General features: G+C 36.9%; 1 protein-coding gene across 7 annotated transcripts in view; it reads left to right on the top strand.

Moving 5' to 3' along the window:
• Positions 1-20,641, top strand: part of CCSER2 (coiled-coil serine rich protein 2) — a 75,098-nt gene extending 54,457 nt beyond the window's left edge. For 3 of the 7 annotated variants that reach the window (XM_075423040.1, XM_075423038.1, XM_075423039.1), the window contains one exon: positions 15,379-20,641. In XM_075423040.1, coding sequence (XP_075279155.1) covers positions 15,379-16,200 — 822 coding nt within the window. In that variant the 3' untranslated portion in view covers positions 16,201-20,641. Of the gene's footprint in view, positions 1-6,881; positions 6,967-11,515; positions 11,556-15,378 lie in introns of all 7 variants that reach the window. The other 4 variants (XM_075423043.1, XM_075423041.1, XM_075423044.1 and 1 more) reach the window with 2 other exon arrangements.
• The last annotated feature ends 865 nt before the right edge of the window (positions 20,642-21,506 follow it).

Raw genomic sequence — 21,506 nt, 5'->3', positions numbered from 1 at the left:
GCTATATTCATGGTTGGGTGGGTGGGTGTGTGTGGGTACATGTATACATATACATATGATACACATACATATATGTGTAGGCATATGCTAATTAGAAGTGCATCATAAACTTCTCAATATTTTTATCTTTACATGTAAAGTATTTCATGAAAATTGATAAAGGAATTGGGAAAATTCGTGACGTATTGAAAATCTTTCAGAATACACTGTTTTTCAGGAACTTGTATTTGTAAATGATAGCTGAACAGTGTTGTGCAGGAGGCTTTTTTGAATGTTTTCTCCCTTGCATATTTGCAAGTGATGTGAAGGCTTTCTGTAAGTAAACAGAAATTGATACGAGCTCCTTAAAGTCAGATTTCTTAAAGGAGGACTATAGTCTTGCTGAGTTTCTGTTCTAGTGATCAGACCTCAGCTTTCTGGTTTAACAGTTTCTCTGCTAACATGCGTTTGTAGGCTTTCTTGCTTGGCTTAGTAGAAGTACAAAAGTAGAAAAAGCCTTGGCATGACATCATTGTTGACCTGGAACCCCATGACATAAACTGTCACTTGGAATAGAAGGGGGAGACAACTGGCTCTATTTTCTTGTGGCACGAGTAAGGTAAATGGAAACAGCAGGAGACACCTGAGTACTATGTATTTTCACTTTAAAAAGTCTTAAAGAAAACAATTGTTCTGCTTTATTAACATTTCTGTTCGGTTTAATGGTCTTGAACTGAGAGTGCAGGCTGGGAGAAATCAGATTTATTGGTCCTAAATGTGGTACGAATCATGAAATCTAGTCAATGTTTATGAAATGATGAAGTTTTTATACAGGCTACATTTTTTAAAAAACAAATTGTAGTAGAAATCTAGGCAGCGAGAGTACAAGTCCTTTGAAGCATGGAAGTCCTTTGCTTCTTCAAGCTTGTTAGTATTTATCAAAGCTGATGAATACTTCAACTATTTCATTTTTTCCTGTAAATGTTGACTTGTCAGTCACTTAAAATGATGGTGAATATCAAGAAGTTACTTCAGTTAGATTACAATAACTTTCAGGATTATTCTGACAGTTTACAAATTCTAGCAGCATTGATGCTATGTGTTGATTCCTGAAGCATACAGAACAGTCTAGGAACACGCTTACAGTAATTCACCATTTCAAGAAATGCTTCCAGAAACATGCTTAACATAGATTGTTAATGTAGTGTTTCATAAAGAGTAGATGGTAGGATAAACTAGGAAGTAGTGATAGTGGAAATCTGCTATTAAAAGATTTGTTAGTAATTGGAGACCATGTGAATTGCGGTAATTTATTGCAGTTTACTGTCCATTTGAAATACCTAGTATTTCTGATCATTTCATGGTTCTCCCAGTAAATAGGCAAGTGAATGTCATTAAGCGTGTTCTTTTTAGAAAGCCATATTACAGAATCACAGAATAGTAGGGGTTGGAAGGGACCTCTGTGGGTCATCTAGTCCAACCCCCTGCCGAAGCAGGGTCACCTACAGTAGGCTGCACAGGATCTTGTCCAGGCGGGTCTTGAATATCTCCAGAGAAGGAGACTCCACAACCTCCCTGGGCAGCCTGTTCCAGTGCTCCGTCACCAGATATTTTTAGAAAACGGCTCATCCTGATGTGATTATAAAGTTGTCTGGGAATAGTCTCTTTAGAGACTACATAGTTTTTGAAAGTACTTATAAGGTTTTTTTTTCCTGTTTAAAGGTAGATAAGTCCATCAATGGAATCTATGTAGCTTTAGGTAAGTCCTTGGAGCTTAGTACTCCAGGTAATAAAACCTAGTGGCTGAAAAGAAATGTTTTGAAAATTGGGCCTCGTGTTCTGACAGTATGCTCACAACTACATTATATGATTTCTGACTGTTTGTGCAGACAGTGATAACTTAGAAGGAAATGTAATTTTTGGTTAGCCATCCTCAGGATGAAGCCTTGTACAACTATTAACTGAGAGAGTAGACCATGACATTTCCAGAAGGATTTCTCATAGATCTCTAATACTAAATTCCTTACTATTTAATTTATGCCTATCATTTCTCTGTAATGGAAAAAAAAGCAACAAAACCAAAATCTGGAAGAAGGTATTGAATGTCAAAATTGCCTCAAGAAATTAATGTTGGTGGACAAAGCTTACAAAGAAGAAAAATGTGAGCATACATAGCCACAATTGTCTTGTAGGCTTTGTAGCACTGTTTCTGTAATACTAAATACTGACTTTTTTTAAAGATTTTGAAGGTAAAGGGGTTAGATGTCAACTTATGTTGATATTATTTGTATTCTCAAACTGGAAAAGTTGTTTGCAGATGCTGAGAAGTAAGACAAGCCAGCAAACTCCAAAGCCTGAATATGGGTGAGGATGTCTGTGAGACTCTGGCCCCTGCGGTCCACTTCCTTAGCATAACAAACTCCTTCGAGTTCATGGGTGCTTTTCCATGCACTGTAACCGTAGATGGTGTACAGTAAAAGCTGATTTTTCTCCTTGGTCTCAGAAGAGTACACAGTGATGAGAATGTTTTGCTTCCTAGATTTATATAAAAATTCCTTCCTGTCTCTGATGGAATGACAACAAAAATCTCATTTTGCCTGGGAGCATGCATATTCTTGTTCTTTGCTACATCTTTTCTGTACTTCTGCTGTGAGATGTACTCTTTGCCTTCCATTTGAGTATTGTTCCAGTTTTTCATTCCAAAGCCTTTCACATCAGTTGTTTTGGTGAACCTTCATAATACTTTGGCTGTATTTGTGTACTGTTGTGTCCGAGTATCTCCTTCCACCTTAGCCTTGGAGTTTCTATATGCTTTGACTCTGCAACTATGAACTTAAACTTCCAGATTTTGAAGCCTGGTGGCAATATTAGTGTTTATCTTCACATTCAACCTAAGTTTCTCTTGTTGTCTGGTACTCTGCTGTTCACTTGCTGATCCATTAGAAAGAATCATGAGAGAAAGAGAAAGAATCATGGCTGGATTAGACAGTCGTGTTGTGCACGCTTCTTGCTCTGTTACAGTGACAGTGCATAACATGTAGGTGCATGCACGAAAGAGGTCCTTTAAATCTTTCACAGGCAATTCTTGTTGGCTTAGTGTAAAGCAGCACAGAAGACTGGTTTCTTTTTTTTTTTTTGATCTGAATACTTTAAAAAAGACTACTGCATGTCAGAACTGCTCATTCCTAATCTCTTTCTGGATGCTAGGCTAGCAAGAAGAGTGTGCTGCAAAAGCATTTTGTTTGCATTGATACTTGAAGTATGTTGTTCTAGGTTTGTTCATGATGTGGAGATAGAAGTTTGAGACAACTGACAGTGCTAGGTGAGATGCAGCAAAAATAATCTCCTCTTGGAAGTGCTCAAAGGCTCTAGCTGTACAGATAAAAACACTTCTTTCTTGTATCTGTGTTTCAGCGGCAGAAAAGGCTGTTTAAAGCAGTAGCAGTTTTGGGTATTGGTGTATCCTTGGGAAAAGAGCTGGAATATTTGGCTGTAGGTCTAAAATTACTAAACAGCAATAGCTTAGAAATATTTCTCTTGTCCTTTTCTGGCAGAAGCAATTGCTTTCGTTCATGTGATTGCTTATGCTAAGGTTCAGGTCTCTTCATAGCAATGAAAAACTCTGGCCTCAATATCTTCATAGTAGCCTTTCAAAAAAAAAAAAACCCAAACAAAAAACCCACCACAAAAGACCAAGTTTTCCAGTGCAGTTAGGGTCAGAACTCCATAAAGTGTTTAGCAGAAATTACACAATTTATCAGGACCTCTGAAGAACATTCATCACTTTGTTCTGGTTCATAGGCTGATTTATTTCAGCAGCTCATATTTTTCCACCTCTGAGTCTCCTGTTTTACGTGTTGTTTAAAGCTCTGAATTGGTTTTCTCTGGGGGATGCTTTTGCTGTTTCACAATTCCAGTATCTGGGAAATGAGAGGAATGGGATTTAAGTTTAGTGGCTGGATGCGCGTAATTCTGTGGGAAGGAACTGTTGTGAGTGTCTAATATTAAAGTGCAAGTGGGAAGATTTGTATCAGATTATGCTTGAGAACCCACAGAATGGTTCAAGAATCCCATTAAATGTGTTGTTTTAATAGAAGCTGAGGTAAGTCGTGTTCTCATCTTTCAGTTCTGTCATTGCTTGCTTATGACTTTTATAGATTGTTTTTTAATAATCAAGCATAAAACGTGATTCAGGTTTTTCTCTATATGTAGCAGGAAACTACTGCATTTTCTGTGTATTTTGAACATGTACTGTAATCTGAGGAGACGTGCTTATTAGTGTGTGGTTTTTTTTCCTGTTCTTTGGATTTCTTGGGATTCTCAGCGTACGTTTGATTAATAGAAGGGGATGGATGTGAGTTGCTGTTCAAAGGAGAAGGCTTTGTAAATTCACTGGAGTTTTCTAAAATACTATTAAAAGAAAAGTCATCTTTTCATTACCCAGTCTTATTTGCCGATACTTATCTCTTAATGTGCTGTATCTATGGGATTGGTACAACCTTTATCATTTGTGAAATCAGTGTAATTTATAATATCCATCTTAATAAATTCCCAGTGCTGTATGTCCTGGTCCTTACTTGGTTCAGTTGATGGTGATTTTAATTACCTGATTTGATGTACAATTAAACAATGCTGTTATTTTTTTATAAATAAGAAATCTGACATTTATTTGTGTGTGTGTGGAACAGTGTAAACTCTCAAGACTACTGCCAGAAGAAGAGCTAGTTCTGCTGCTTCTCAGATTATAGTGTGTTCTCCAGCATTTGGGAGAAGGGGGCTGCACCTTGCCTGGAGAGCAGATCAGTTTAGCAGGCAAGGCACTGAAGGAAGTTACTTGCACTTCCTTCATTTACTTTTCCAGTTAGAGTAATGATTAAATACCATGAAGTATTATTGACAAGAATGTACTTAGTGCTATGCTGTGAAGTGCTAATACGGATGGTTAAAACTTACTGGAATGTATCAAGACATCTAAATATTTCTTTGCTTGTACAATAGTATCATAACTGTTATGTAAGCTCAGCTGGCTTGTACTTGTCTTAATCTCTTTTTAGAGAGAAGAATTAAAATTCTCACTTCTGTTCTTAATTTAATGCATTAAAAATTTCAGAAACATCTGGAAAAAGCCCATTGCCAACTCAAACAAGTCTCTGCAAGATGAGACCTATGCTTGATGATAGTGTGCTTTTTACTTTCTGGAGATTCAGTTATGCTTAGAGAATGGAAAGAATTTTTTGTTGTTATTGTTCCACTACCATGACACAATTTAGGATGAAATGTGAACAAGCGTGAAAAATGAAGTTTTCTTTTGTACAGCACTGTGAATATCTAAAGCTTTTGTTGATGTCTCATCAATCATTGATTGATTCATCTTATTCCCAGGAAAATTCTGTATTTCATACCACTTAGCTGATGCAACATATTATAGTATTTTGTCGCATTGCTTGACTGAGGCTAGTAATGTGGTTCTTTCATGCAGCAGTCTATAAGTTGTGTTAATGTTAATGGCTACTAATGGAGGACTGTAAGAATATGTTAGGTAATCGATATCTCCATCTAGAGATAATTAAAGAGTTTCCTTCATTTTTTTTCCTTGGATTTTGCTCCAATAATTGTTTTATCTCAGCTTCTGAAGAAGAATAAAGAAGTCTTGTCAGATTTTTCTTTATTTCCTGTTCTAGTTTAAAAATGCTTTGGCTAGCAAATTCTAGGACTTGACTGAATGCATGTGTTAAATTACATCTCAGCAGTACTGAAACTTCGAGTAGTGATGGATAAAATCTACCTAGATTAGGATGACTGGAAGGTCAGGGAAGTGTTTGAAATTCTGCTAGGATAAATAAATGCAGAATATTTCTTTATAGAAATAATGTGATGCTTAACATTCTTTTAAAGTAGAAGCGTGGAAATAAAATACTACTTTATTGTTTTTCCGGCCCTGGCAGCATGATCTGCAGCAGGTATGCCAGCCCAGAAACTAGAGAGGAGGGGCAAACTGTGTGTCTGTTTGCTTTGATAGAGATGTTCGTTCAGATACCTTATGCCTGCTGTCTGAAAGAGTAGCTACAACTGGTTGCTGTTGATATCTGCTGGTTGCTGGTAGCCAGGAGGCAGTGACAGCAGAAGCTTTCAGCTGCTAAACAGTAAAGGGGTTATAAAGACTTAAACCTGTCTTGCTGAAATACGAAGTCAAGATTATGTGATTTAAGAGAGTGGTTCCAGCTTGGATAGATTTCTTTTAAAGATAAGGGTATGTAGAAAATGATAGACTGCATATAATTACTCTCTTGTCTTGAGAATGCGGCAACCACAATGTGTCACTTCTGTGGTGATCTGAAACATCTGACAGGCAAACCCTGCATGGCATTGACATGCACAGTTCTCTGATCTTGTAACGGAAGGCTCGAGCTCCAAGTGCAAAGTGCAAGGAAAATCATTATTTGTCACCTCTCCACTTTCACATTTACTAATACTATCAAAATGTGAGTGAAATGGACTCTAAAGCACTAGAATTTGCTAGAAAATCTGTTTCTATGCATTAGAAGTTTTTTGTTGTAAGCTAAACCTGACTGGTTTTCCAGTAGATCAGTATTAAGCAACTTAGTGCTTGGTGAGGAATTTTTAAACATCTTGGAAAGCTGTAAACTAAACGTTCTTAGCATGTACTTTTAACTTGAAAATCTCGGCTCCTATACTTTTTCATTAAAAACATCTTTCATAGAAATGTGTGCCTATATATTGAGTAAGAATGGAGATATTTTGTAAGATTTCGGACTAGTTTAGGACACCATAATGTTGTTGATACCTTTCTGGGGGAAGAAGAATGGTGTGGCTTTTTGGTGTCTTGTTTTTCCCTGTTCTCTTTTTTTATTATACTTCTCCCCCTCTCTCTTTCTGCACAGGGTGGGTATTCTGCTCCCTCCTTCTCTCCCTGGCAGGGCTCATTCCAGGGCATCCCTCGGACTGTTCCACCGCACCGCAGACAGAGTGAGTCTGTACCTCTCACTCATCTCCCTCACCGTGTTCCAGTAGAAGCTTCCCCTTTGCACGCACTGTTCATCTCGTAGTATCCTCCTTTCTCAGGCAGATTTACAGGCATACACAATAGTCTACGGCTAACCAAAACGCTTCCTTCCGCCAGTGTATAGCAGCTACAACTTATAGCTTTATAACAGTTATTAAATGCTGATCTACTTCAGCGGTTCTTCAGGCAATCCCGAGTAGAGGCCTTTGTTTCCAGTCTTGTCTTAACATAAATTTTGCTTGCTGCATTTTCCCTTTTGTTTTCATGGCTGTAATGTACTGTCCTGTTTGTGTACATGTTCCGGTTGCTCATGAGTCTGCATGCATGCATATGTGGATGTATTTACATAAATATGTTGTGGTTGTACATAAAAATGGTGGTGAAAGTGTTGTTTTCGGTGCCTCTCACGAGAAGTTTTCTTAACTTGTCAGAATGGCTTCCCTAAAACCAATTTTTTTTTTCCCCTCCCACCTCGGTATTTGTTGTAAAAAGGCTTCTAATACATTGAAGTGGCTGTTGGAAAGCTTGCATGATTTATTAACATTCTTTGTGCTAGCTACAATGTGGGCTGATATAAGATGCATTTGTTCTCTTGGCTTGGATCTGCAAAACAAAAGACAATTGCTGGTTTTAAAACTGTATGCTTACGTAGACATAGAGAAATGGTAAGTCTTATTTTGTGCTTTGGTATTGCATTATAAACAGATAATTGTTCAAAGAAATATAACTAGTTCATAAAGCTAAAGTTATATTTTTTAAAAGTACTGTAATTTGGGAATTACAGTGTGTTTGACTGCCTAGCAAAGCCCAAGAGTGTATTTGGACAAGAAATAAAGCAAAAAGTAAAATTATGGAAACAAAGTAAGATTTCCAGGGACAATGGAGGTCTAAAGAGTAAGCTGCACCTTGGAAAAACTAAGCTTACATATATTTGAGATTGCAATAATCCTAATTTGTTTCAATTACAAGAGGAAAAAAAAAATCTTGTGAAGTATTTTGTTTCAAATACTCTCTTGACATTTCTGTGACAATGTTCATTTAAAATACTCATCAGGAATGCACAGCCTGTTTCATAGGCTTTTCTCTATGCAATGGAGGGATGTGCTTCATTTTTCTCTGGTGTTTGATGTGGGACGCTGTGTGTGTGTAATGAACATCGAACCCCTAAAGCTGATCATCACATCTTCTGTTTCTGGGTAGAGGGCCAGTGGTAGCACAGCCTGGCTATTTTGCTGTCCTGTCAGCAGAGAATCTGAGTTTAAAAAGTTCAGTTTTAGACCTGAGGAGCATATAAATGTCACATTTTTGGAGGCTAACTGATGGTAGAGTCAGACTGGGACGATGGTGTCTAAGCTGCCGGATGTGTGCCTCTGGTGTCACATCATTCACATTGACTGCTTGGCTGAAGAAGAAAACTTTGCTAATCTCTTGCCAGTTCTTTGAGCCCCCACCTCATTCCTCCAGTAGTGGCAGCAGGTCCTTATTCAGGGATGCCGTAGTGAAACTCCAAAGCAGGCTGGATTTTTTTTTTTTAGTATACATCTTATATGTTAAATTCTGTAAGTTATTAGTTAAAGAAATAAAGTCAATGAAAACTGGCCCTTGACTAATTAACCTAAACTCTAATTAACCTACTGCTTGGGAAAAGAAATGTTTCCTATAACTGAGAGTTCTGAGCCTTTTTCTTGAAGTCTTAGGTTTGATCAAAAGATAAATCCTGAGAAGAATACAGTATAAATTAGGAGATTTCTTGGACATTTTTACTGACGCTCTTGCAAAAGCAGTGGTTTATCAATGTGTGAAGAATCCCATAAATTAGAACATTACTGGAGTTATCACTAGCGTCCTTCTTTCCCCATGTTACCTCTTCCCTTGTTTCAGTGGTTTTAGGTCTGCTGGTTTTTTAGCTAGTATGGAATGCCAGATGTGGGGTTTCGAGGCAAGTGGTGAGCTGGTTATCACCACCAAGAATAGGAAAACAGCCTTAAAGTCACTGTTAGTGTTCTTTTTGCAATAATATAGAGAAGATGATGCGAACACGAAGTAGTCTGTTTTTGTTTGGCTGTGTTTTCTGTCTGAAGATCTTGGAATTCAAGCATTTTTTTCTCTAACTTCTGGATCCTGAACCTAAAATATCATCTGCGCTTGTGAATGCTGCAGGTCTCTTGACTGTGTTGGTGATAGCTGGAGGATACGCAGATCACTTAAAGCACTGTACAGATTTAGACTCATAATCTAAACTGCTCATATTTAGTTGTTTATGTACTGTAAAATAATTTTACTTCTGCTGTACAGGACAGGTAATATATCCCTGCTATGTAATATTATAATACTGTCATATGCTTACAGTTCTTCTCTGTTAGCACCAGTTACAAATGTTAGCATACCTGCAGCTTAACTTGCCTTATGAACTTAACCATATCACTGCACTTGGTTAACACATTTCAGAATTGGATGTATGTTTTGCACTTTTAATGAGAATTAATTTTTAATACTTTCACACTTACTAACTTCATGTTGTTTCAACAGCCTTGGAAACAATTCAGCATTTTGTATATCATAAACACTTTCATAATAGCAAATTGATTTTTGTCATTTTATGAATAGAATTATATTTTTTTATTACCGTAACTTCCATTTGCGTCCTGAACTCAACTCTTACATAATGGTCCTTTATTTTTCTCCTGGTTATAAGATATATAATTCGATGACATAGCAAAATTGCTTAAAAATTTTTACACAACACTTGTGTTTCGAAGCTTTAATGATGCAACTCTAGAAACAGTGTTTACACATTGTCGATGAACCAATTATGTCCTTGTAATAAGAGTGTTACAGCACTTCCTCTAGGCCCCCAGCCCCAGGTGCTTCTCCACACAGTAGTGCAAATGGAAACTGTTTTGTTACTCAAGCATTGCAGTTGTTCACATCTCTGCTTACTGTGCACTTCATGGAAAAAGTATTTAGACTTCTTGTATGTAAGTAATTCTGGCAGGTGACATATAACTTTTTATCATTGGCAAGAAAGCTGCTGTAGGCACATTGACTGTAAATCAGGTCCAGGCTTTGCTTTTTCAGGCATTTTTTAAACAAGGGTGTTTGTAGAGTTTAAACAGGTTCTTTGTAGAGTTTACAGAGAGCTGGTGTTAGCAGAACAAAGTTGCTTCAGAATATTATCTTGGAAGTTCTGTGACTCATGTTAAGAGAGTGACAAGTTATTAGAAATGTCCTGGAATCATTACATTACTGTCCTTTATATGTATTTATTTTTGCTCTGAGAAATGAGTGTTCAGGTATATCAATAAATGTCTCTTAAGAAAACCTCCCTTCTCCCAGGTTGGGTGGTTGCAGATTGGACAAGAGAAATGTTCTTTTGTGTCTAAGTATACATTTGCAAACAAAACTGAATTTTACATGTGGTCATATATGTCTGCTTGTTGCACGTGTATCTGTACTTATGGATTAAATGCCTTCAATGACGTAGGATATATTACTTCCAGTATTTTTTTCTTTGAGAAAGACAATATATTGCTTTAAGTTGGGGCTTCTATATAGGCTATGCCAAAAAAAATAATGCTATGCCATATTACGAATTATTTTACTATCCCCATGGTGTGGTGAATGGTGGTTTAAAAAAAAAAAGTAGGGTTGTTTTGTATCATTATTTGAAGTCATGCTCCATACTGTGGAATCCTATTTTGTAATGTTGAAATAAGACTACAATATAGCTAGCTAAAAAAAGAGGAAAAAAAAAAAAAAAAATTCCAGAATAAAGGTATTGGCAAATTCTACAGATTTAAGGTGTGAAATCGTGCTGTTTTCCAGAGGTAGAAAATGAGAGCTTTCCACTCTAGCCTTTCAGCAAGGCTGTGTCTTCAAACGAAGGCCTGTACAAAGACAGCTTGTCCTGTACCAAGGCAGTGAGAGAAAGGATGTCAGAACTGATTAAAAAATGAAAAACTTACGTAGCATAGTTTGTGTCCCTTCCCCCCGCCCGCCTTCAGAAAGAAACCAGGGTGGTTTGGAGTCTCTTCAAGCTTGTGTGCAAGTTGCTAGGAGGATAGGTTATAAAACAGTATGGACAATGTGGTCAACATATGTAATGCAGTGTGTCTTATGACATTGTTGTTCATTGTTAGATACCTAAAATATATGTGCATGGGTGCAAATATTTTTCATGTATACAGTTGTAATCATACACACAAATTCTAGTTACAGCTCTAAACAATATTTGAAGTGTAAGAGGTTAACTGTTTTGAAAGACTTCAAGTTACAAGAGCAAAAGTATTCTGTGCAGGTCTTGCTATATGTGTGCTGCATTACTTAAACACTATTGCTACCTTTGTTTCTGGAAGGTGGGTTAAAAACCAATGGGGTACATGGCAATTGCAGTTTAAATGGTGAAAAGTTGCGGTTCTGTCATGGCAATTACTCATTGTTCTGTCTTGGTCCTCTGACATCAGTGTCCTTGTCTTTTTCTTGTCTCTGCTTTCCCATTATGCCATTGGCAAGGAGTTGAGAAGTTAGTCCATTACTTCTGTGATAAAGCGTGGTACAGTACAACTTCAGATTTCTTCCCATCTCCTCATGCATTTTCACTGTTGTTTTTTTGCCTTGTGCATGATGCATGTCTATCGGAGATGTGCATGCAGTTCTTGCATTTCTCATTGCTTCACTTCCCGTGTTCCTCAAAACACTGCAGGGAGAAAATGCCTTTATTTCATTCTGTAGAGGTATTACGCAGGGAATTGAGGTGGGGATTGAGGTCAGAGATACAGAATAACCAATAAACTGAAGGGAATTTTAAAGTAGTGATATTGCAGTGAATATCACTGTCATGACCACATTCATTTAACTTCTTTATCAGTATAACATACAGTCTCAGTTTTCCAGCACAAAGCTAATACAATCTCAGTGGTTCATTAACTGTGTAGTAATGGTAATCCTCTTTGTGGGTATGTTGTCATTTTTCTCTGCATGATATAACAGTCAGTTTTACTTGAGAGAAATAAGAGAAAAATCTCTTAAACTAATGTGGTAGGGACTTTAATTTAGTAATTTTGGTTGGTACATCAATACACACAAGTCTTTGAAGCTTTTGCTGCTACAGAAAAGTCTGGGCTTTTTGTTGTGCAAAAAGGAACATGTGCATAAAGCATTTTGCTTAATGTACTTTTGATTTGGGGAGAACTGATTTTCTTCAGTTACGTTGTGTTTGAAATGTTTTAGAGCCCCACTTGATATTTTAGGAGAATCCAAAAGGAATGCAGGTGTTTGTCCACCTGAATATTTTCTTTATGGCACAAAAATAGAAGTCTAGTTAGCATGACAGTCTACAGCGAGTTGTGGTCTGTCCCACCCTGGAATGCTATCCAGAGCGCACTCAAAGCAATGTAGATGACAACCATTTTTTTTTTGACTTCCGTGAAATAAAATACCGTACCTAGACGGCAGAATGCTTTTTTATCTTTCTATCCCCCCGCCTTCTTATGATGGAATTCACCAAGTAGTAGTCCTTCTGCTGGCTGTTTTGTTTGGTTTTGGTTTTTTGTTTTTTTTTTTACTAATAAGCTGGTCATAATCTAATAAGACTTCCCTAGTTAAAGGAAAACGCGTATAAGGCAAAGATGGAAACTGTGGATGAAGATAATGCAGCTTTCGGTGTTAGATACCTTGTGAACTGTTACTTGCATATTTTGGAAGTGGTGGTTTTCTGCTTTCAGTGTCATCTTGAATATTAATGCATGTAGTAATCTGAAGAGATTAAAATCTGTAATCATGGTAATTGGGCAGACTTTGAGTAAGTAGAAATACAAAATTAGAAGATAGTACCGTATTCAGAACAACTTAGCAAAGGTGATCCCATAGCTTTAGTGTCCTCACAATTCTGAGCGTGTAGCTGTTTTCTGCCTTTGAATTGCTAACTTTCTGGATATCAAGCTGCTTAGATCTTTTTAGGTTATGAAAGATAATGAGGAAAATAAGTATTTGGATATTGTTATAAGTAAAAATGCAAAATTGTCCAAATAGAAAAGCTCAAATAATACCTAATTTTTGTCAAAACTCAGAATACCATTATCAAAAGTTCTTTGCTGTATTTCAGATGGTTTTGTGTTTAACTCAACTTGCCATACAGATTTAGTTTCTTCTGTAACTTACAAATTTCTCATTTTGCTGATTAGTATAACTAGGATTATTTGATACAAAGTTAGGATTTATAATGCTCGGATTAGATATATATCTGCATTTTTGAAGACTGGTGTTTAGAAACCCATTCTAGGTGAGGGGAAAAAGTTTTCTGACAATTATTTTTGTGTTAGAATTTGATACAATACTGTTTGCTATAAATGTACTAATTTTTGACTTCAGGTAGGATTAGAAAATTTGGATTATTTGTTGAAGTATTTGTACGGAAATGAGGTATATAGTGCTTTGGTTTCTGTACTCATTTTTAGCAGGTTTTTTTTTGCAGGTGAGGGGTGAGGTCTTCAATTGATAAATCATTTTAACTACCATCTGTCTGTCAGCTCCTAAGCTGGAAGAATGACTTCTGTAATGACAAAAATATCTGGAGGATTCATTTTGTTTAAAGCTATAACTCCATTAATGTATTGAATTATTAATTGTGTTTAGTACTTCCTTCCTCTAGGATTGCTTGGTTAAGAAGGATTCACACAGTTAAGCTAGTTCTGGTCACGTAAGGAATAATGTTTTGATACTCATTTGACACCATTTTGAAGACTTTTTTCTCTCTCCTCCCCCCCCCCCCCCCCGTCTCCTTTGTCTTTCCAAAATAATTGTATTCAGACTGCTCAACAAATTTGCACTTAATGTGTCTGTCACTTGCTGATGTCACTGGTCCAGCTCAGATGTTGCCTTTACTTACAGGTAGAACCGGTACCTTTGAAAGGGGATAACTGCTAGTAAATCAAAACTAGATTGAGAAACCTTGATATTTCTGTCATTGCTACTAAATTTTTTCCTCGATGAGCATTTTTGAGGATTCAGTTTTCAGTAGTAATCTTGCCAAGGAAAAGTTGAAAAGCTTAAAGAATCCTGAGAAAGAAACACCCTAGGAATGTAGCAGGACTTTGGCGTGCAGAGCTATCATTACATTCTTCCTGCTGTTTGTAAGAAGAGCTAAAAAGACCAGACAAATAATTGGCTTTCTCATTTAGAAGTTGTGAATAATTCAAGAGAGTGAATGAAGTGACTTTTTTAGTCAAATCTCTTAAAGACAAACATTGCTTCTTTTTTACTGACTACATTTCACTAGTAAACAAACACTGTAAGCCTGTTTACTATGTACATGCAATCTATCAATTGGTAAGGCTACAGGTAGTTTAGGGATAAGAGTAGCTCGTAGTAGTTCAGTTCCTCTTCTTTATAAAGAAAATGATAAAGTCGTCCAAACCTGAAACTTGCTAAAACTGTAGTTTAAGTTTTAATAGGTTTTGGGTTTTTCCGTGAATTGTAGAATTTTTAATAATTCTTCCAAGATCTGTGTGCAAGTTGCAGGTCTAGGATGCGTTTGTGAAGCTAGTGCACACATTAATCTTCAAAGTCTTTTGACAGGGAAGAGCAAAGAGAAAATAGAAATGACCCGTAACAGGTAACGGCAATTGTCTCGGCTGATACATGTCTGATCAGATTGTATCTTCTGATAAAATGTAAAATCTTCATGAAGTTGTCTTTACCCCTTGGTTATCAGTGTGGTGTATGATCTCTAGCTTCATGTGTACTCTGTTGTACTACTTTACTGAAGACAATTTCTTTCATCAGCCCATTTGAAATCCATTCAAGATAAAATGGTTACCTAAGTCTAGTCAGTAGCCTAATTACAACATAACTGTACCATATTTTCTGACCTCAGTAAGGCAAGGAAAATGCAGTGTAAATTCACGTGGTCCTTCAACTCCTTTCCTGTCTGTACAGTGTAGAACATTGATAGAAATTTTAGGATAGTTAACTTGTGTATGTAGTAAACAGAAATTAAAAGGTGAATAGAGTCTGATAGCAGTTACAGTTGTTTATTAAGCACTTGAATCAGAATTGGTCAGTACTCATGCCATTCTTACGCTGTCCTAGAGAAGCATCAACCATGCCTTTTTCATGTTTCTTTTTTAAGCCAATTGGTTTCTTTTTTTGTCTTTATGTTGTTGTGTATTTCAGTGCTGGTATCATTTTTTCCACTTAAGTTACAAGTCACACTTGTACGTGTCCCATGAGCCATTCTGTTTTGCCAAAGTCAAAGTTTTGATTTTAAACCAGATATACAGCCCTTAACAAGCATCCAGTCAGCGCACGTTGGATTCACAATGTTGTCTGGTGTTTTCATTGCCTAATATGTTATTGTATCCTTTTCTCTTTAACAGCCTCAAGTACTACAGCCTTCCAGCAGCCTTCCCAGTTCCACAGACCTCGCCCAGGGAAAACTAATAAAAATGCCACATATCGGGGCCCACAGTGAATATCCTAAACACGGTCTGCATGAAAATAGCAATCATCAGAATCAAAATGCTGCAAATGTCTCTCTCACAAATAGCCTGAAAGAAGTAAACTCTTTAATGAGCATACAGTTAAACATAAAAGATGAGAATGCATCCTATTTGGAAAATTTGAAAAATAGAAATGTTGAAGACCCTGGAGAGGTGGCTAGTAATAAAGAAGGTTCATTACAATCTCATTCCTGTTTTCAGACCTCTATGCGAGCTGATGCTAGAGAGGTGCAGACTGAATTAGCTGTGAAAGATCAACCCTCATTCACAAAGCAGGCTTCTCGGCCAAAGACTTTAAGAATCGCAAAGCCCCCAAATGCTTTAGTGCCTCCTACGATGGCTGTTCTCGCACGATCTGCAAATCATTCCGCTGCTTCCAAGGAACGTGAGCTGCTACCATCAAGTAGTTCGACTCAGCTACAGCCAACGTCTAGTCAGGATAACCTAAAGGGTAAACAGAGTCAGAAAGTGTCTAAACTTCGCCCACCAACTATGTCCTTTGTTAAATCTAAGCAAATGAGCAGTCAGAAATCCACACCGGTATCTCCAGAGCCTCAAAACACCTGTTTGAAGACTAACATCCCAAAGCCACTGGTACAGAGAAAGGAAAACATGCAAATGCAGAACACCGGTTTGCATTCTGGGGATGGTTTGCCCTCTAATCGGCATTCCCGCCTCCCTAAACCAAAGACCCACTAAGAACGTAACTACATCTCACTGAATGATGCCATACATTAAACTACGTCCGATGTAGTACTGACTGCCTTTGAGGCTGTTTATCTACAGCCTGCAAATCCTGAGTGGATATTAAGAATATCATCTTTCTTCAGTGTTTGCATATTCCATCCTGTTATGTTCTGAGGCTCATGTTATGAGCTGTGCAGCTTCTCTCGAGAGTGTTTTATTGTATCTTAGGTCTGTATTAAAGGTTGTATAGCCCAGTGATCTTAGTCATTAAGAAAATACTGAAGTCTGTGGTGACCACAAATACCAGAATGCTGCACTATGTATTTCAGGATGGCAAAAATAATTTCTTACCTCTTTTTGAGTTATTAGACAAGGCAATTAGTATTCAGTTTAACTTCTTGGTTCTGAGTACTCTTTAGGTTAGAGTGGTGGAAAATTAGATTTAGTAGCAGATGTTTTATTGGCCATAATTCTGACTCTGTATTCCAGAAGCCTATGCAAAAATCCTTGTATTTATCATTATCTGAAGACTGGCATATTTAATGTTGTTTAATCTGATGGGTTGGGTGGGTTGTGTTTGTTTTTGTTTCGCTGTAATCTGAAGTTGCTCTGTTCTTTATTTATCCCAGTTTCACTGTTCACAGACAGTAAGCAGATTTCACAGGGTGAAACAAATCTTCTCTCTTGAACATCATAATTTGTTATAAGATTGTGGTATGTTTTTATTGTGCTGAATAGACACATTACTAGGTAGATTCTTGAAACGCAGTGCTAAGGATCCTTGTGCAAAACCTTCCAATGCAGGCTCTTATGAATTGGTAAGTAGGGAGCCTCTGGGAGTATGAGGTCCATAACACCTATGTCCAGGTTGCACAACATGCTTTTTAATATTTTTTTAAATTTTATTATACTACTTGTATTTATTGATTTCTGTTTAATAATGAAAGACTCTGAAGTACCTGACTTGAAATTTTGCACAAACTTTGCCATATGTGTAAGGATTTGAAACTATTTTACAGAATAAAACTTCTATTTAAAAAGTAACTATTTAAGAAAAAAATAAATTTAACTCCACTTATTTGCTTTGAGCAATCCTATTATGTCCTAATCCAGAGCTGGTACTCTTAGGAGTTTTTCCGAGATGTGTATTTTGGTTTTGGGTTTTTTGTAAATTTTTTTTTGTGTGTTCCTAAAGAAGTGCATGATATCTGGGAAGGAGCTTTTTGGGGAAATAAAGCAAAAAAGAAAAAAATTTTTCTACTCGCTAGGAGAAGTATTTTTTCTGAAAATGGTCTGGTAATATATGCTCATTATGGTGCAACTATGGGACCATGACACATGTGCTGTGAGTTAAGCATACGCATATCCAGTGAAGCTTTCCAGAAACTTATGTTATGTCCCATTTACAGTCCTTCTCTTCTTACCCATCACTGTCTCTTGGATGTTACCAGTTGGGTTTTTTTTTTGTTGTTTTTGAATTCGTTTTCAAATCATCAGCAGAAGGCTGTTACAATAACTTGGCTCAAAATCTGTTCTTGAACAGCATATAACATCAGTGAAATGAACATAATAATTTGTTCTAGGCTTTGGCTGTAGGACGTTGACATATTACAGTATTTTCTTTGAGAGAATAAAAGTGAATAGGTATAGACATTTCATAAATAAGTTCATAATCAACTTCTGTAATCCAAGCGCTTTAACTAGGGGTTTCCTGATGGATACCATAGTTGGATGGGAGAAGGAAAAGATACAATCTTCTCCCCTTAATTTCTCAGTACAGAATTGCTGTCTAAGAAAGTTTTTGGATTTGTCGCACTGTATATTCTTCTAATATGTTGTTATATATACTTATATTCTGACAACAAAGTGGAAAAAAGGAAACCTTGGGGGGAAAATGGGTAGAGGGGAATGTTCTATTTTAGAACTGCTTATATCAATCTGAAATAAGAGACCTGCAGGACTTCCTGTTAACTGGGGCGAAGACGATGTAAGCAAGAAGTAACAGGGGTAACATTAATTGTTACAGTTGATACAGGATCACAATAGCTACAATTCAAGATTGCTGTAACAATTATTCACCAGGAAAAATGCTTTCTTTCCTTGAAAAGCATTGAATTAGATGGCCTTCAGTGTAAGCATTTGGTTTTGATAAGAAAATGAAACTGACTTTTTATATTCCCTAAAAGTAGCTCCTGGCAGCTAACCGTGTTTCTCAGGAGTTTTAAAAACTGCTGAGGGAATGATCAGATTCCTGGTTTGTTTTCTGGTTCATGTAGATTTCTATAGAAGGTGGTTTTACTTAAGTTTACTTTCCTTGAAGAGAAGCTGATTTTATTTTTAGTTGTATATGATTTTGTGTAAAAATATGATTTTCACTTAATGGTATTGACAGAGATATTTCACCATGATTTCCTTTGCTTCTTATTGTTCTGAAGGTGTCATCAGCCTGATTTAGTGATGTTAAAATGTCTACGTTTACATTTAAAAGTATAGATATCTATCTATCTGCACCTTTACTGAAAATTAAGGAAAAAAGCAGAGAGATGATCAGGGTTTTCATAAAAAAGAAGATAGTTCTGAATTTTCTTTTTCCCGAGAAAAACAAAAACATTTATTCTGTGGGGGTGTTTTTTTGTGTTGAAGGAGCATAAGTAGATTATATTCTTTGTTATAGCATTTTCGTATTTTGTTCTGACAGATTAGTGAGACATTGAGCTGGAGACAGCAGGATTTGATTGCGGATGAGACAGATGCTAGCCTGACTTGTATTTGTATGCAGCTGCTAACCTCACATCTCGCTAAAGACAGCTACATATTTTGGCTCTTCAGACTTTACCAGGGAAGGCTCTGTTGCATGTATAGTAAGTCCAGAGTACGAGCAAAGCCTGCCAGTAGGTGGGCAACTGGAAGAGAAGTAGTGAAGTGAAGTTTGAAGCTTCACTTCCGTGAAGGACGGGGGTTCGGGGGAGATGGATAAGAGGGTGCTGTGTAGAGCTTGTGAAATGGGATTAAGCAAGTGTTTCCAGGTAATGTATCTACCTTGTTGAAGGTGGAGATATATCATCAGTGCTGGTGCAGATTATCCTAAATGCATAAATTAAGGGATATGATATCTTCAGGGTTTTTTTAAGGTTACTAAAACTGGTTTATTGCCATTTTTTTTGTTTTTGATTTCTCATTCTTTTGTGCAATATTCACAAAAGTATTAAACTACTGTTCAGTATGTGTGTACAGAGGCAATTATGTGTTTTAACAAGTGAATAAACACAAAAGAAAAAACCAAAATTGCACTTTAAATGAGCTTTATTGCTTGGAGTTGTGCCTAAAATAGTCTAGATGCCTCCTGCTGTGTGTGGCTTCTGTTTGAAACTAATTTCCCTGCTAGTGTCGCTATTTCCAAGGTATCTTCACATCACTTTCACAGAATTGATATGCACTCTAGCATGTTTAAAAATATTCATATAGTGTTCTGACTTTTTGTTGTGCAATGATTTTAATTTAACTGTGGAATTTTAACACTGATGATGCAGCCAGATTACCTTCCCTTTCCCTGAAGCTAGCACTTCCTACTGCCAGTCAAGGCTGATGGCAAAACTTCCCTCGGACTAGCATAGAGCCCTTGAAAGACTAATGTTCCCAGCATATGTTTTCGTTTGAGAAAAGAAGTGCAATATTACGTTTTAGACTTTCTTGAAATAATCAAAGGCCCTGAAAATCCAAAACGACACTGAAATTTTCATGCAGTTCCAAAAAAAGTGGGTTCGTCAACTTTACATCTTAGAGCAGTGAGAGTAGACAGCAACTAGACAGCATTGTAGGTCAGTAAAATTCATTTTGTCCTTGACCTAAATGCTGGTTTGTTGTAACAGTGCTAGAAAACTGAATACCATTTGCGTGATATACTTTGTTTGCATGTCACAACCATATGCACATTCTGAAGTGTCATACTTGGGTAGGTTGCATGTTGGGGTGGAGTATTTCTGATTTTGCACAGCACACGATCTTAATATGGACATTTTTTCTTGCCATAGAAATGGAAATCCGTTCTTGAATTGGGCTTCCGTAGCTATTCCTTATCTCTTTATAGTGGCTTTTTCTGAGCAGACTGGATTTAATAAATGATCCTGGTGGTAGGTCTTAGTGTAGTAGTCTTACAACTATGCTATCAAGGAAATTCAGTCACTGTTGTGGTAAAGCTGCTCACTGCTTCCTTAATTGTGAAAGCACCACAATAAAAATAATATAAATCCAGTGTCAGTGAAATCTTAAATTCAATACTAGCTAAAACAAGAGGTACCCTTACTATCTGCTTTGTTTTTGGTTTTTAACCCAGGCCGGAGTAAATACTGTATATTTGAATTTGCTTGTAAAGTTGATTATAAAAACCTGTATGTAAAAATTCTTTCCTCAATGTTGCTCTAGTGAATAAAAATAAAAGTCATAATTCTAATAAGTATCTGTTTCTCTTGAGTGTTCACTTTGTGTAAATTTTTTGAAGTCACAGGCTGTGTAGAGTTATAGGACTGCAGAGAGGAAATCTTGGGGGATGGGAGTACTGTGCTTATGCTTACGATGTTTTCTTGTGGAATTGTTTTTCTCCAGCAGACTTGCAGGCTTTTAGCGTAAGACTTTTTTACTAAAGTAAAGGAGGAACAAAAAGAGACACGTAGAAAAGCTAGAAGTTTTAATGTGTTGTTTCCAGAGGAACAAGGACTGATGTGGCTAGTTTTTAAAGGTATGTTATTTCACCTCTAACACACGGTTCAGGAGAGAAGAGTATTTTCATAGAGTTTTCTTACGTAATTAACTAGTTAAAATTATAATCGTAACAGATTACACTGAGAAAATGATTTCCCCACAGGAGTCCAAATCAATGCAATGTATGCATGCATGTAAACATTAATAAAAAGTCCCTGATAGTATATCAGTATTTTGCCTGTGGTTTGAATGGTTAATTATTCTTAAGTGAAAAGGAAATCTGCTCCACTAATTTCATCTGACCTGTTTCAGTAGACAGAAGCTACTGGGGATAGGTAAAGGGAGAATCCTGTAATGTGAAGTAAGAACATTTCAAGAATGCTGCGGACACTTACAATCCTTAACCTAAGGTTTTATTCTGAGCTTTAAGATGATCTTTGAAGACTTTCACAGGTTTTGAGGGTGGGGGGAACTCCTGCATAGGGTTTCCAAGTTCAAACACAGATTTTAGGTACCTTCCTCAACTGAGGCCCCAAAAGGTCGAAAATATCCTCATATTGCAGATCCTGCTGCCTTGTTCTGCTGGGGAAGTGTGCTCTTTGTTGCTTGGTGGACAAGAC

Source organism: Opisthocomus hoazin, chromosome 6 (genome assembly GCF_030867145.1).
Source record: "Opisthocomus hoazin isolate bOpiHoa1 chromosome 6, bOpiHoa1.hap1, whole genome shotgun sequence".
NCBI lineage: Eukaryota > Metazoa > Chordata > Aves > Opisthocomiformes > Opisthocomidae > Opisthocomus > Opisthocomus hoazin.
This window is presented reverse-complemented; position numbering and strand designations above follow the sequence as displayed.